Genomic DNA, 17,764 nt, shown 5'->3' with positions numbered 1-17,764 from the left:
ATAAATTACCATGTGGACTAATTCCCTTTAAGGAATCGTTCCCTAATTATTAAGCTTGAGGGTTTTGTGTCATTTATGAGCAAGTGAAGTAAATTTATATTGCTTTTAAAAATGTGATTATGGATCTGTTCTCTAGTATCTGTACGTTATGTTTAAATCTAATTTGCTAATATTTGTTTTTGCTTTTATTAAGGCGAGGAAGATCTTCTCAGTCCTCCCCAGGACACAAGTTCAGGGTTAGAGGAGGTGATGGAGCAACTCAACAACTCCTTTCCCAGCTCGAGAGGTAAGCTCCAGGACCTAGGAGGGACTCACACTTGCTGGGCGTAGGTCACGCACTTCCATACCCGACTGCTGTGTGTCTTTGCCATGTGGAAGTCAACCCGTGCTGACAGAATACCAATTTGGGTCCTCGGTGAGATGATTTTATTTTTAAGTGTGAATTTCTGGTTTGGAGTATTTGGAAGTCAAATACCTGTGTAATCAAGATGCTTCCAGAAATAAAAATACCACCTTATATTTATCAAGTATTTTACTTGCTTTACACATTACTCTGAAGAGCTCATTATGAGGTGCCTTTTTTTTTTTTTTTAACTTGAGAGCAATTATGATGTGACTTTTACAGATGAGGAAATTAATCCCCCGATGGTGCCTTTGCCAGGGACATTCGGCTACTACATGCTGCAGCAAGGCCTGGAACATGCCTAGCGAGTGGAGTGGGAGGGATTCTGACTTGTAATCTGATGCAATCTTACCTCGTCATTCAAATATAAGAACAGTTAAATCTTCATAGACTAGTTTATTATTTTTTCACTTTCACAGATGGCATACAGGCTTCACAAAGAAAGGCATTAATAATATTTTTCTTTGTCCCCATCACTTTGACCTTCTGGATTTTGCCCATCATACAAAAGCAGCATTTTACCCCACAGAATGTCCCACCAGCCTGCATGAGCTTCAGATGTCTGGCTTCATCTGAAGAAATATTTTGCTGCTGCTGTTAGTATCTAGGGGCATTTATTTTGGTTTATTGCTCTGACATAAAACAAAGTCACTGACCCACCTCCCTTCCATGAATAAAACGAATGGTAGAAGTCACCTGTGATCAAATAGAAGGAAAGCCTAGATAAGCAACGGGAGAAAACACTAAGGCTTTGTGGCCAGTGATTGGCACCCTTAATGGACAGCCTGGGAGGGAAGGGTGGCAGAAAATCTAGACTATTTGTTCCTCTCCATAAGGGCAATGAGGAGGGTGTTTTGAGTAGTGTGTTTCCCATCTTTTTGTTCAGTGTCAGTTAACAATGGCCATTTCCTAGCTCTTTGACGTGCGAGTGAACACTGTGCCGTGCACATTAGAAGCAATAATGTGCTGGTAGAGTGTTGCTAAGGAACCGTCAGGGGAAGCTAATTTTAAATGTCTGCCCCAGCCATCTTTTCACTGCTGAGTGCCTCTAATATGTTGATTTTAACAGATAAAAATCTTATCTGTCTTCCACCCACTCCCACCCCGTCCCAACTCTCTCAGGTATCTCCTCTCCCTAGACATCATCATTCATAATGAGAAGCCCACACACAGGCTGGACAGAAATCAAGTCATTTCACCTTTATCCTCATTATTTTGTCCTGCCAGCTTTTACTAGCACAAACTATGTAGAATGGAAGTACCAGAGATGAAGAGAAAAAATGACACATTCCTTGCCTTCAAGGTACTTATGGTCATGTGGGGATGCAGAATTCCAAAGAAGTTTACATCACAATACAATAATATGATTGCTGTAATGGAGATGTCTATGGCATGAATGAATTCCAGAAGCACCATGTTAGTTAAATAGGAGGGGGTTAACCTCAGGCAGAAGAAGTGTCTTCTTCAAGGTCACACAGCTACTAATGCAGCCAGGACTTTTGGCGCCTCATCTAGTACATATTTCATTACCCCCACGCTTTCCTTTGAAGGTCATAGACATACGTGTTATCCCAGCCCCTTGAACTGGTGGCTTTTTACCTGCTCTGTGGGAAGTTAGTGACTGCTCTGTTGGTGCCCTGGGCATTTCTTCCATATCTAAACAACAAAAGTATAGCAGATAAGAGGCTACAGCAAGGCTCATGGCTCTGCTCCCCCATCGGCAGCCTTGCCTGCCTAGACCGCTTTTTGTACCTGGGTTTCTGGTACACCCCAGTTAGCTTTAAGGTGAAACCCTTTGCACCCTTTCCTTGCATCCCCCCCTTAGAGTCCTTGAAGCTAGACACCACATGGGTGTGAAAGAAATTTCCTGGAAGACGAGAAACATACCTCCTGATAGGGCATTTGGCACTTAGCATCTGTGAAGTTGTACTTACTTGTATGATGTTAATTTACTTGTATGGAAACTTAGGGAACTCTGTCCAGGCCGCCCGGATAGTGTTTACTAACTGAGTGCTTATGGAAGAATATCACCTCCTCAGTGCTGATTTGAGTTCTCAAATATGGAATAAGGAGGCCTTGCGCATACCAATTCTATTTCTACTTAGTCATACCCTGGTGGCCTGAGAAAATTAGCTCATATTCCTGGGGGGGGAAAAGAAAACAACAATCAAATATAAGATATAATAAGACAATAGTTAAGGTGTTGGAAGATCTGGCCGGTCTTTCTGTGATGCTATGACCTTGGTATTTTTTTCCTGTTTTGCTGCTTCTTTCTAAATTAGGCCTTGTTATAGGCCCTTTTCTCACCAAATTCAAATGGATAAAAAGTCTCATCATTGTAAAAAATAGACTAATTATTTGTTTTTTAGATGGTTTATTTCTAACTAAAAGCATTTTTTTTTAAATTTTGAAAGAATGATATGTGTGTGTGTGTATATATATATATGTAGAGAGAGAGAGAGGGAGTTCGGTTTGATGGGAACGTCTTACCAGTTGGTAGGTAGGTTAGGCTGATATTAAACAGAAGTTCTTGAGAATCTTAACATCTCGGGATTACAAACTCTCCCAAATGGAAGAGGGTTCAAAGGTCATCTTAGCATCTTTGACATTCAGAACAGTGGTTTTTGACTTGTTTTGACCATTATCCACATAAAAGAAACATTTTACATTGCAAACTGAGGTAAGGATATAAAATAAATTATATGTATGTTTATGTACACACAGAGATATATGTATACACCCACCATATGTGTATAGTCACATATACATACAAAGATCAGAAACAAAAGTTTTATGAAATAATACTTTCCATACTACATATAATGCATGCTGCTTCTCTGTTTTACTTATTTAAAAATAAAATGCTGGTTGCAACCCAAAAATTGATTTTCTGATCCAGTGGGTTAAATATACTGATCTAACCAATCTCAGTCTTCCTTGCCCAGGTAAATATCTTTTCAAAAAAAATTAAATTTTAGGAGCTAGCCAGTTAGCTCAGTTGGTTAGAGCACAGTGTTAGTAACACCAAGGTTTCAGATCCCTGTACCAACCAGCCGCCCCCCCAAAAAATAAATAAATTTTAAAATTTTCAACACGGAAGTTTCTGCCAAGATTTTGCTCATGTCTTAGAGGACTTTGTAGTTTTATCCTAACTCTGCCATCCAAGTTCCTGTTGTTGTTCACAGTTGCTACAGCTGTTTTGGACAGCTGTCTAAGTAACTCAAAACAGATGTCAGAGCCAGAGGTCTGACATTTAGTGGAAATGTGCTATTAAATACCACCTCATGGTTTACTTAACCCTACTAGCTAATTGCCCACAGAGGAAAAGCCTTTTTTTAAAAAATCATGTTTTTCTTGGGGCCGGCCCATGGCTCACTCGGGAGAGTGCGGTGCTGATGACACCAAGGCCACAGGTTCGGATCCTATATAGGGATGGCCGGTTAGCTCACTGGCTGAGCGTGGTGCTCACAACACCAAGCCAAGGGTTAAGATCCCCTTACCGGTCATCTTTTTAAAAAAAAAAAAAAAAAAAAGTCATGCTTTTCTTAAATATAAAGCATATAGATGGGTGAGTTATTGTGTATTTTAAATTTACAACGTTTTTGTTACCCCTTGCCACAGTTTTGACTTAGAGTTGGACTTTAAGGTATCAGCTACTCTTTACCTTTCATTTTCACAAAGAATACCTGGAAGCCCAGAGAAGTTAAGTGCCTTGTTCATGGCCACTCAGCAAGTTGAATTCGGCTTCTGATCTTATCTCAATGGCCTTGCTAAACTGTTATCCAAGTTAAAAGGGTTGTACGCTTCTCCATTTACTGATAAACTGATGACCAACACTGTCCTACATAATAGGCAGTATATACCGCAGTCTGTTCAAGCTGTGAATGTATGCACATTTAGCTTTGTGATTATATCTTTCCTGATTAATCCCTTGATATAGTTAGTTGTTCACAACCACTTGGGGCATTTGAGCATATATTTAAACACTGAACACTACCAATTTCTATCTAATCTATCTATTTATCTACAATCTCTCCCTCTGTCTGTAAGTATATGTAGAAGTTGAATTCCAGTGTAATAAAAGACATTAAGGTCTACTATAAGATACTTTCTAAATCTCTACCATTATTCTATAGGAACACTACGTGGGTAGAATGAACAATAAATATAATTTAAAAACAAACCCTTTAAGAGATTTGTCCATAAGTCTCTGATCATTTAGCAGTCTGACAAAGGTATTTTTATATGTAGTGCATTAATGAAAGAAATGCTTTCCTAGTCAATGGTATGATGATGGGTTCTCTAAAATGAGGTGCCGCTTTATAACCAATTAATGAATAACAGAATCTCAGTGCAATAGGACAATCCAGAAAGCAGTTAGCAGTGCTATGTATTTCTGCTGCCTGTACAATCTCTTGTCTACTGACATGTGCCACATTATTTTTATCCCCAACAGCCTATGTCATCCTGTCCTGTCAAATGGCCCTAAATTACCAACCCAACAGCTGTGTAAAACCTGCCATCTTTTAAAATTCAAATTTTGTTCTGTGGTTCTTTTATGGAAGAGCAACATAAACTGTGCCCCCTTTCAGGCACCGTTTTGTTTCCTATCTGCTTTCACAAAGGATTTGAGCAGTTATCCCTTTACACCAGGGACCAGCAAACTATAGTCCATGGACCAAATCTGGCCACTACCTGTTTTTATAAATAAAGTTTTATTGGAACACAGGTACACCCATTCATTCACATGTTGTCTATGGTTGCTTTCTCACTACAAGGGCAAAGTAGTCGTGGCAGAGTTGAATAGTTGCTACAAAGCCTGTGTGGCATTTCCTGTCTGGCCCTTTACAGAGAAAATTTGCCAATCCCCACTTTATACTATTGTCTGTTGTGCTTCTGAATTGATTTATACATTTATATTCATGTTCCCCAAAGAACCTACATTTTTCAATATTTAACGTGTAGCCATTTGAATCTTCCTTGACTTGTAATGAAACAGAAATCCTATAAAGGGACTTATTCTTCCTCAACGTTTTTAAACAGTCAGTGAACTAAGATAAAAGAAGCTAAAGGTACCCAGAAACAGTAACGTCCTGCAACTCTGACTCTGAAATAATGAATTACAATTGATGATCTCAAGTTCATACTGCCTGAGGAAACCAGACTTCTCCAGACCAGACCAAGCCCTTTATTTAGACCCAGGACTCCTGCAACACATTTCCCTTTTCTCTCGATTCATTTCCTGGCAACATACCGCACTGCCAGATGGACACCCTAACAGAAGGTCTAAGAAAACTCATTTCCAAAGAAATGAAATGTATTTATGAAGCAAAACTTATCTGGCACTTTATTTATTTATTGGTCAAGAACTTTTAAAATGTTGCAAGCAAGTAGCCTCTATCTTTTCAGTGTAGAACTATTTCTAATACAATAGAAAACATTCTTTGTTTTTAGCTTTTTTTAAAACAAAAAGAGGGCCTTCCTTTTGTACTGTGTTAATAAGCACTTTGGGAACAAAGTGATGAGGGAGGATTTTGAAAGACATTAAGGTTAACCTGGCTCTGGGAGGTCCATTTTACATAAGATATGGTTTCTGAAGAAGCACCTGAAACAAAACGCAAAGCACTTGCTGCCGCATACATATTCAGCAGCGACCAGTTGATACCGAGTTCTGAATATGGCTTGATATAGAATTAATAAAGATATATAACCTTAATCATTCTAAGAATCATAATTACATTCTGAAACTAAATCGTACAGCTTTCTAACAACACTGTCCTTCCTAAAGTTCTGAAGTTTTAAAAATAGACCAGAGTTACAAGCCAGAACAAGCTAGAGGGTAGCAGTCAAGGCCAAGTTGATTATAACACAAAAAGACTCTTGACCATGACCTGGCTGCTACCTTACCAATTCAGTTCCACCAGCATTTATCAAAGACCTATAGTTTCTAGGTACGGTACAAGGTTTGGGGGTTAGAGAAGTGAATTAAAATTGCTCTGCAGGAGCACAGAGGATGTTTAGGGCAGTGAAACTATTCTGTATGATACTACAATATTGGACACATGTCATTAGACATTTATCCAAACCCATAGAATATACAACACCAAGAGTGAAGCTTAATGAGATGAGAAACATGTGGGCCCTGCCCACAAGGAGCTCACAGTCTTGTAAAGGAAGAGAATTAATTCTTCTACCATACGGTATAACTGTGAAGCATAAAGATTTTTCAAATAAGAAAAACAAAACAAACAAACAAAAAAGTTTGCTAAAGGAATTGAAAGGAAGGGATGAGTAATTTTTACTGGGATTTATTTGAGTGAGTCCCCAAAGACCAAATGATGTTGTCCCTTTTCTTACCATCTGGTCTGGACCTACCACTGGTAACACCCACAGCTTGGGACAAGTACCATTTCTCTCTTGCTTTTCCCTGACTTGAGGAGCATCATGAATACCTGGCCCTTGCATCATCAAGCTGCAGATTTTAGATTCCTAAGAAATGTCTGACTTGCTTAGGAAAATACAGAAGGAAGAAAAGAAGGGCCGGGAAGAGGGAGGGAGGGAGGGAAGAAGGGAAAAGCCATACTTAGAAAATCTTTAAATATATACTAGAAGTTTTGAAATTCAAGTTGAATTTTGAAAATTTTCTTTTGGAATTGTAAGTCCATACTTATTCCTTCTAGACTAGCAGTTCTCAAATTATTTCAGAAAGTTTTAGTCTTGTTGGAGCCACCGAGCAAGTGGGTCTGGGGAAATGGCGGTACTGTACAGAATCTCTCACAGCTCTGCTTTTGTCTGCTCTACATACTGAAACTCCATATAAGATTGTTTTAGGAAGTGACCCATTGCTAAAGTCAAACAGTTTGAAAACCAGTATTTGAGTTCGAAGACCCTGGATGGAGATGGAGATAAAAGGAAATTTCATGCTCAAGACATGCTAGGTATGGTTAGAGGTCCCTGATTTTCTGTCCAATTATGAATATCATCATAGAATCCTTGCTCAGAACAAGGTCAGTGGGTCTTTAGCCATCAGATCTCAAGGCTCCTGATATTTGCTGAATTATGAGGAGGAAATAGAAAGCTCATTCTTGGATCTGGCTCTGTGGCTTGCCCATTAGTGGAACTGACCCCTTCCCCTCCTCATCTTTTCTATTTTCTCAAATGCCTGCAGTCACATTGTGGACATGGCTAGCTTCTAACAGATGGAACAAATTCTCCCAAGAGGACAGAGTCCAGCCTCTGTGTGGGATTCTGCCTTGCATTTGGGGTACAGACTTTGGCACAAAAGACAGTTACTGTTTATGTTATAATGTGCTGATTGTCAATTTGAGTGAAGAGATTCTGAGATTTTTGAACATTAAGCTTGAGATTCCACAGTCGCCCTTGAAAACAATGCTCAATTTGTCAGATATTCTGTTCCAGTTTTGATTGAGTTTAAAGCATGAACTCTATGGACTTTATAAATGATGTCTCTTGGATCATGTTATCTGTTTACACTGATTTTAAGTGTATGTAAAGGTTATTTGACTAGACATGTGTCGTTTGGGTTTTTTTGTTTCTGGTTTGTTTGTTTGTTTGTTTTTTCCAGAAGGTAATAAATGAATTGTCATCTCAACATTTGTTTGGTAAAAGAAGCAAATTGGTATAAAACTGTATATTTATGCATGTTTTTTTTTTTTTTTTCCTTTCTGATATCTCTGCCTCTTCCTCTCTCTATTATTAAAGGAAGAAATGCCCCTGGGAAGCCAGTGAGAGAGGTTAGTGAGATTCAGGCTCACAGCCATGGCTTCTGTCTGTCTCATCCTGCTTTCTATGTTTGGCGTTTGTGTAAGAATTGTGTGCGTGCCCGCGCATGTGTGTATTACACATTGTGTCATCATATAAGGACGGTAGTCACCTCTCCACTTGCAGCTCATGAGGAACATTCCCCAAATGTTCATTTCTGTTGTCATCACCATGACGACAGGACCCAGGGGATGGGGGAGCAGGAATCTCTTCAAAATAGCAATCCTTTGTAGTCCCTAGGTTGGAATTCTGCAATTCATCATCTGTTGCCATTTGCAACAGAAACAAAATTTTCTCAATAAATTTAGCTTTGAACGTAATTGATGAGTCACAAAGCTTCCTTCCACTTCCAGCGTCTTAGCATTTTCTGCCAGTGCCCTTGGTTTTTATTCTTCTGGGATGACTTCATTTTGTTTTTGTTTTCTTTTTTCCTGGTGCCTACACTCTTTATTTCCCATTTTAGCTAGCATTTTTTGAGCTCTTACTGTGTGCCAAGCACTTTTGAGCACTTGCCATCTTTTTCATCATGTAATCTTCATGACAAACCTATGAGGTAGGTACTTTTATTAATCCCATTTTACAGATAAGGATACTGGTCCAATGAGGGTAAGCAGTGTGTCCAAGGTGACAGAGCCAGGATTTGAATCCAGGCAGTCTGGCTTCAAAACCACATTCTTAAAGTCTTTTGTTATACTGCTACTTTAGAAAATGGCATTTGAAAACCTTATGTCATCTTAACTTCCCTTTGGAAGACTCTCTTTTTTATTTGGCATTTGGAGCCAGATAGAACAATAACCAGTTAGGTAAAAAAATTGAATGTTGGAGTTTTGAAGAAGTTTTTATTCCTATTTATGGGTTGGAAGGGGTAGGATGCAACATTATGTTGCATATGGTTGGGGTTTTACAGTGGAAGCTCCTTCTTACTCATATTCTACCAGGAATATTGTCTGGACACTGAATTACCTAATCAAGTGACTGTTGGATGACAAAATGTTGAGTGACTGCCCAAGTGAAGGAGAGGAGAAGGAAGACTCTTGCATGGGATGGCAATAGTATGCACTATTCTGAGAGACAGGGTGATGGGTGAAGAGTCTTTCTTACGTGAGAAGATTCTGGATCTATAGCAATAGGATGAACTACAGTGGCCACCAATTTATTTAAACATAAGGAGTTATACTGGAAATTTTGCCAACACTGTTTCATGCAATCTGAATTTAATGATCCTTCAATATGTCTACACCAGTGCTCCCTTCCACGGTTATGGGCAGTGGGGTCCCAGGGAGGGAGTGGTAGGCTGGGAGGAGAAATTGAGGAAACCTGAATTGGTGAAGCCGTGAATGCTCCTGACGGTTTGCCTGGCTCATGTCCTTCATATGTGAGACTTCTTGGGTTCATTCTTATGGTAAGTGCCCCTTAAAATTTATTTTAACTTTCTGTTAAAAAAACTGCACCATAATTCTGACTACCCTGAACATGTTTTGTTCATGAACAAATTTTAGAAAAGGCCAGCACACATAATTGAAGTCATATAGGCATTTGGAAACTTTCCTACCTGAGGTGTATTATAGCCAGGTAAGTTTCCAGAAGCCAGAGAATCGAAACAATAGTGACTTTTTAATGCTATGAAAATCCCTCAAATGTACAGTAGACCAGATTTTTTTTAAAAAAAGATTAAATTATAGAGAAGAAAAGAAAATTTCACTGCAGTGTTCTGACTTTGGCCAATTGAATGCTAATCATTTATTTGGGAATTGTATTTACAAAAAAAATAAAATAAAGTAAGAGTGCCAGATTGCTATTGAGGTCTTGGATCTTTACCAGAAAGTCTGAATTCCTATCACTGTGGAAAACAACTCCCTTAGGCAGTGGTGGCGTGTGAGACTAAATGTGTTGCAGTTAGCACTAACTCAGAAAAACATACAACTTCCCTAATGTTCAACGCATGGTCCCTTTGTGTTCAATAATCCTTGCTTAAGAGTGGATTAAATTAATACTTTCTGTAGACATATTTTTGTATCAACTTGTGCCTGAAGGTGATTGCAAACCCCTGAATCCTGGCTGCGTTTCAGAGCCTCTCACACTTATAGCATGGGATTGTAATTTTGATTTGAGAAAAATCTGTCAGGTGAAATTAATGACCTCACTCATGCTCTGCCTTACACACGTGGATAATAGAACCTGCATACAAATCTATTTTCTGGATCCATGTCACAGTGCAGTTTTCTCTCCAATGGATTGAGTTATGATTCTTTGGGGTAGAATTTTGTTAAAGAGATAGAATATTCTCTGCATCCAATAAAAATCTCCATGAAAAAAATTAGAATTGTTATTCTGGCGAAATGGGTATTTGTAAACAAAGTAATCAAAGGCATAATATAGACATGGTGAGGCGACTCTAAAGGTTCTTCATTTTTATAGCATACGTATGGCCACGAGCTCATTTGTGAAAATTTAACAGTTGAAACAGGTTCAAGGCCACCTAACATTTTGTGGGAGTGTGTGTGGTATATTAAGAATAATGAACCTCTGTTTTCCCTGGCAGATTTTTAAATAGCAGATACCGCTAGAATTCATGCCTCTTGAGAGACTCAAGAATTTTCCTTCCAGATAGTAACTGAGCACCATTTCAAGGAACAGAAGCAGCAGTTGGCTGTATGATCTATAAATGCATTGATCCCCTAGCACATAGTCTAAAAGGGCACTTTTTGATTATCAATAAGCTGACAGGAAAAAATGACTTCTTACCTTCTTTGTTTATGTTTTGTAATACATTTTCTAGCTACCAGGTGGACTATACTGTAGTCAGATGTGGGTCATGAGAAATAGTTTGGATTATATTCAGGTATCAGGTTGTAAGGGTCTTGGGTTTTGTTTTCACTGGCTTTGTTAATAGCTGGTAAGATGGCTAGTAATTAAACAATTGCAGTTAGTGCATCCATTTTCAATTATGCATGAATAATTGGGCAGATTTCCCAGGGTTGGTGGGCAATCAAAAATAGATACAGGGGAAGAAGCCCTCCAACCTGATAGCATCAGTTATATATTTGTACTCTGGGCTCTAAGGAGCAGCAAAGAACCCACTGTGTCTCCTTGTGGTTTCTATAGCATAGAAAAGCCAAAGGTGATATCAGTTCTTCAACTGAGGGCTGCCAAAGTATTGGCCCACTTTATGAATAGTACCTATGCTTTGTTAAAAGTTTTTATATTTACAGTCTCAACCAAAATCCAAAGTGATTTTTTTAAAATATAATTAGTTCTCACTGAAACTCTTTGCACTAAAAAGATTTACAAACTTGGTCACCTTAATATAAATGCCCGAATGGCATTAAACTTTTAATAAGTCTCAAATTAATCTGGTGCCATCACTGTTGGAGTGCCTGCCCATGAATCCTCTTCAGATCCTCTCATATTTTTAAAAAATGATATGTCTCTTGAAATAAATATTACAAGAGACATAATACCTGCCCTTGTCTATCTTTAATTTTTATTGGGATTTTAACAATTATGGGAATCTGTAAAGTTGATACATGGCAAGGTAGTAATAGCCTAGTAAAGCATTTCAGTTCCAAAGGCAGTACCTGAATAGTGGAATGATTCACCAATGTCCCAAGAATTAAAATTAGCCATATAAAATAGGGGACATACAAGATGAAAAAGCAAACCATAAAGTATGTCTCAGATTATCTTACTTTAGATCTGAATGTTGCTACAAAGTACCCAGGGACATCGTGTGGCTCTTGTGCTCCTTGCTAGGGGATTAATACGAGGTCATGCCACATTATTATTAAAAGGCTATTCTGATAGTTAACCTGCATTTAGGAAGAGATCAAAGACGGATTCACAGGGTACCCAGATTCATGCAATGCATGTGGGTCATATTGTAATTAGGCTCTAGAGTAATTTGGAATGAAAAGTGATTTTTATTCTGAAGCTTCCTAATTCAAATGTTAATAGTATACGAAAAGGTCAACTCGAGAGTTTATTTTTCAACCCAAATTAAAGCAGAGGGAAAACAGTCACCTCCACCATAGCCTCGGAAGTGAGCTCACAGCCTGAAACAGCCTTGAAATGAAGACTTCATGTGGTGGTGATGGTGGTAGGGGGGCAGGAGGGTGGTGGTGGGAGTGGAGGTGGTGGTGATATTGGAGATAATGGTGGTGATGGTGGTGGTAGCTGTAAGGGTAATGGAGGTGGTGGTGATGGTGGTGATAGTTATGATGGTGGTGGTTTGATAGTAAAACACGCTAGTACAAGTGGATAGTAAATGATTACTCACAGCAAGGTGTAAAAGGTGTATCCCATTGTGAAATATTCCTATTATGATAGGAATCTTGTACTTATCCATGGAATCCTTTTGATGTATGATATTTACATTGGGAAGATAAGTGCAGTGTTTGACATTTTTCCATATAAATGACACCAGTAGCCTGATTCGATATTAAGCTGATACTAACAATGTGTAATGGCTTCATTAACAAGGCTTTGCTTCTTCTGGAAACTGGTGAAAATCAAACCCTGTTGTGTACACCCTCGATGCAGCTTCTGTGTTGTCTTCACCCAGAAATGGGGAATGATTTCCCAAAAAGCAAAGAATGAGGGTGATGGTATCTGCACCCTTTGTAAAGTCTGTTTTTCTCTTTGTTTTCCAGGACACAATGTAGGAAGCCTTTTCCACATGGCAGATGATTTGAGCAGAGCGATGGAGTCCTTAGTTTCAGTCATGACAGATGAAGAGGGAGCAGAATAAATGTTTTACAACTCCTGATCCCCGCATGGTTTTTATAATATTCATACAACAAAGAGGATTAGACAGTAAGAGTTTACAAGAAATAAAATCTATATTTTTGTGAAGGGTAGTGGTACTATACTGTAGATTTCAGTAGTTTCTAAGTCTGTTATTGTTTTGTTAACAATGGCAGGTTTTACACGTCTATGCAATTGTACAAAAAAGTTATAAGAAAACTACATGTAAAATCTTGATAGCTAAATAACTTGCCATTTCTTTATATGGAACGCATTTTGGGTTGTTTAAAAATTTATAACAGTTATAAAGAAAGATTGTAAACTAAAGTGTGCTTTATAAAAAAAAAGTTGTTTATAAAAACCCCTAAAAACAAACACATACACACACACAGACACACACACAGACACACACAAACTTTGAGGCAACACCTTGTTTTGCATCCTTTTAGCGTGATATCCATATGAAATTCATAGCTTTTTTTTTCTTTTCTTGAATATTAAACGTAGGACTTCTAACACCGTCACATGACTACTACACGTTGCTCTTTTGGGAATTGTTGACTGAGTGGGGCTGGCTATGGGTTTTTGTTTTCTACATCTATATGTCTATAAGTATATAAATACTATAGGTATATAGGTAAATAGATAGGAATTTCTGTAGACCTCTTAAATTTCTTCAAATGTTCCTGCCACTTCCTAATGGAAAGAAATTGCTTCTAGTCAGCCAGGCTTACCTGCTTGGTCTAGAATGAATTTTCCCTGGAGCCTGAAGCCAGGAGGAAACTACCACACTAAAACATTGTCTAGGGCTCCAGATGTTTCTCATTTTAAACTTTCCACTGACAACTAGAGTATTGGATTTTTTCCAAGAGGAACATGTGAATGAATACACAGGACTTATTATATCAGAGTAATCCATTGTTTGATATATTCAGCTCCCTGCTGCTGGCAATGCCATGACTTAGATTTGATGATGCTTTGGTGGAAGTCAGAGCATCAGAAAGCATTTTCAACTCCCAGGCAGTAGGAGGAGGATGGTAGAACTGGAGGGTTATGGATTCCCAGCCGATCCCTGTGAGGGAGCAGGCCATTCTTGAAGTAAAGGATTGGATGAATGCTCATGACCATACAGAGTGATCTCCCTAATTACAACTGAACAGAAGTGGATGGTTTTGTTGTTGTTTTCTAGATTTTTTTTTTTTTCCTTTTTGCAATGAGTTTTCAAATGCGGATGACTTTTGAAATGCTCACAAGACCATTTAAAAGAACATTTGGGGAAATGTGTGAGACAGTAAGTAGCCCTATCACACTGTATTACTGGTAATATCAATCCAGAAGCCCATGAACTCTTTTGCATTTCTCTGCAAGTAATTCCACACAGGTTTGTAAGTGGGAAGGCACATTGATTCAAATATTCCAAAAACTAAAGCTACTCCAAACTCTTTGGTGGATCAAGCAAGTTAAATACATAAACAAACAGCAGTTGCTCCAAAAGAGGAGAAAAACTCAACAGTTTGAAAAGCTGAGGACTGGCAGAAAAAAGCTTTACTCTTTCATGTCGTTTTATTACTCTTTGGTTTTTCGGTTTTTTTGGGTTTTTTTAATCATTCATTCAATAGAAATCACTGTGTGACCTATTATTTTGCAAATCTGTTACCTCTGACTCAAGTGTAATTAACGTTTGGAGTGTGGATTTTGTCCATTATTTCATTCATGATAATTAACATCAAACACAGCTTCTCATGCTATTTCTACCTCACTTTGGTTTTGGGGTGTTCCTGATAATTATGCACACCTGATTTCACAGCTTCACCGCTTTGTCTGTTGTGGGAACATTTTTCTCCATTTTCTTTTTTCCCTTATAATTTCTAAAAGAAAACCCAAAGCTCTAAGGTAACAAATTACATGAAGATTTGGTTTTAATCTTGCATTTTTTTCCTTCGTGTGACGCTGGACTTTTTCATTACCCAAGGATTTTTTTTATTTTTAACCCAGATTTAAAACAAGAGGTTCCTTTATGTCCTACTAAGAAATTTGTTTCATTCTAAAATCAGAGGTAAATAGAGTGCATAATTTTCTTTTAATCTTTTTGTTTTGTTTGATCTTTTAGACATTAGTTCTGGGGTGAGTCTGTCAAAATATTTGAATGAAAATTGAGAGCTTTATTGCTGTGTTTTAAGCATAATTTAGACATTATTTTGTGTTCTTTATAACCACCGAGTATTAAACTAAATCATAATCAATGTAACTGAAGCATAAACATCACGTGGCATGTTATGTCATTGTTTTCAGGTACTGGGTTCTTACTTGAGTATCATAATATATTGTGTTTTAACACCAACACTGTAACATTTACTAATTATTTTTTTAAACTTCAGTTTTACTGCATTTTCACAACATATCAGACTTCACCAAATATATGCCTTACTATTGTATTATATTACTGCTTTACTGTGTATCTCAATAAAGCACGCAGTTATGTTACAAAAAAGTGTTGGACTACAATACTTTGCTTTTATTTTAATTTAGTTATTTAATTTTTAAATAGGTAATACATTGAAAAATGTATTGAAAAATTATAGGTTGAAAAATTAAAAGACAAACAATGAAAAGACTCCCAGTCATCCTGTCTCCCACATCATTCCTCACTGCCCTATGAGTAAACATTATTAATTTCTTGTGTGTTCTTCCGAAGTGTCTTTATTACTATACAAGCAATTACAACTACTTTTTTTCCTTTTATTTCACAGTAGATAGCATTGTCTGCACCCAGTTATGCATTTCGCTTTTTTAAACTTAAATATTGACTCAGGAGACCTCTTTATTTCAATATATAAAATGTTTTCTCATTTTTTTGTAACTCAGTAATATTCCACTATGTTTGTAGGACATCTTGTTTAAGCAACTCCCTTTGGTGGGATATGTAGGTTGTTTTTAGTCTTTCGCTATGACAAACAGTACTGCACATCTCTCATTTCATCATTTCACTTGTGCACAAATATATCTGTGGGACACTTTCCTAGAAGTGAGATTGCTGGATCAAAGGGGGTAAGCATTTATAGCTTGGGAGATAAATTTTGTGCAGTGATAGTCATAGTGCTTGAGTTTTGTTTTTTGTTTTAGTAACAACAAGCATATAAATTAAACCAGTTTGCAATTTACACTTTGCTTCTCAAGAGAATTTCATATCACTTTTATTCTTAATGGTACCACACATAAAGGGATACGTGAGAAGTAAGAGAGGTGCCTAAAATGATGCCTCAGAACTGGTTCTGGGGAGGATACCCCAACCGTAGTCGTGGCCACCACCAGAGGGAGATCCCCCTCCCCCTTACCTGAGTTGCAGAGGAGGCTGGGAAAATGAGTAGCAATCTCAGCTCCTCTAGGGAGATGCTATCTTTGCCTCCTACAAAAGTTCATGGTGGGGGGGTCCCCCAACAGGGTTCAGATGCTGATGGGCCAAAGGAATAGCAAAAGTCCACTAGGCATGGCCTAGCCTAGTGATTTTGGAAGTAATAGGAGATGGTCAAACTCATTAAGATTAATGTTAGTGGGTGTGGCATCTTCGATATGAATTACTTGCTAATCTTTGGAGAGTGGGGTGATGATGCCAACCTAAGTGACTACGACATTGAAAGACTGCCCTTGAAGAATAATTTTCATCCTATTTAAATAAATAATTTTATTCCTCCCACCATTACCCAAACCTGCCTTTGTTTGAAACACCCAGACTAGCTGTTTCAATGGCACAACTAGGTAACTGAGGAATCTTCAACACTTCACCGTGTCTAAGACAACTGTGTGAATGACTCTCAGAAGGGCATTGGGCTTTCCATTCCATACTTGGCACAGAATTAACTCAGTTAAGAATTAAAATGGGTCAATCTGGCACAGATTGTGCACCAGCAAGCAAAGTATGTGTTTGGGGGAAAGCACCAAGACTAATGGATATGTTCTGTGGACTGCGATGGGATTTCCCTGAATTTGTAATGCTCTAATAGTGGAAGGAATACAAAGGCAGGCACTGGCACACTTGCAAAGACTGTGCCTTCAAAGTGTAGAAAGGACATGCAGTGGATTCTTTCCCACAGTAGCAATGCCACTGGAGTAGGAACCACAAACACATTCTTCTTTGCCCCTTGGACTTGAGTGTGCTGCACCCTCGTGGACTTATGTGACAACATGAGAGTGGTGATGTGCCAAACATTCCGTAATGAACAGTATTCTGTAAGCGTGTGAAGTTTGGGGATGTTTGAGAATGGCTTTTGTGTACAGAAAAGATTGTGGGGCTGGCCACTTCACTCGCTTAGGAGGTGAAAGGTCAAAGGTTTGGGTCCCCATAGCAACCAATCAAAAAAAAGATTATATGCAGTTACTCGAGGTATAAATTTTGTGCATACATATGTATGTGTGTATTGTGCATTTTATATATACTCAGGATACATTTTTAGCTCTTGTGTAAAGAAGAACTTATTTTGAAATAATTCAAACTTAAGAAAAATTGTGATAGTCCAAAGAACCCCCATATCCCCTTTAAACATATCCCCTTTAAACATATCCCCTTTAACCAATTGTTCACATTTTGCCCCATTTACTTATTATTCTCTTGATGGATGGATAATAGATTTGGTTTTCCTCCTGAACCATTTTGAGAACTTCGAGAGTAAGTTGCAGACATCATGTCCCTTTACACTTAAATATTTCATGTACATTTCCTAAGAACTAGAACATTCTCTTGCATAACCATAGTAAATTATCAAAATACATTCGACGTCATACAAAGCCAGAATCTACTCCACAGCCCATATTCAAATGTTAATTGTGCCAATGATGTCT

General features: G+C 38.1%; 1 protein-coding gene across 2 annotated transcripts in view; it reads left to right on the top strand.

The window, feature by feature from the left end:
- DMD (dystrophin) overlaps window positions 1–13,036 on the top strand; it is a 2,107,999-nt gene extending 2,094,963 nt beyond the window's left edge. For both annotated transcript variants that reach the window (XM_063083086.1, XM_063083084.1), the window contains 3 exons: window positions 194–286; window positions 8,126–8,157; window positions 12,835–13,036. In XM_063083086.1, coding sequence (XP_062939156.1) covers window positions 194–286; window positions 8,126–8,157; window positions 12,835–12,846 — 137 coding nt within the window. In that variant the 3' untranslated portion in view covers window positions 12,847–13,036. The remainder of the gene's footprint in view (window positions 1–193; window positions 287–8,125; window positions 8,158–12,834) is intronic.
- Window positions 13,037–17,764: the final 4,728 nt, after the last annotated feature.

The sequence above is a fragment of the Cynocephalus volans genome, chromosome X (genome assembly GCF_027409185.1).
Source record: "Cynocephalus volans isolate mCynVol1 chromosome X, mCynVol1.pri, whole genome shotgun sequence".
Classification (NCBI taxonomy): domain Eukaryota; kingdom Metazoa; phylum Chordata; class Mammalia; order Dermoptera; family Cynocephalidae; genus Cynocephalus; species Cynocephalus volans.
Note: the sequence above shows the minus strand (reverse complement) of the source record. Positions and strands in the feature narration are given on the sequence as shown.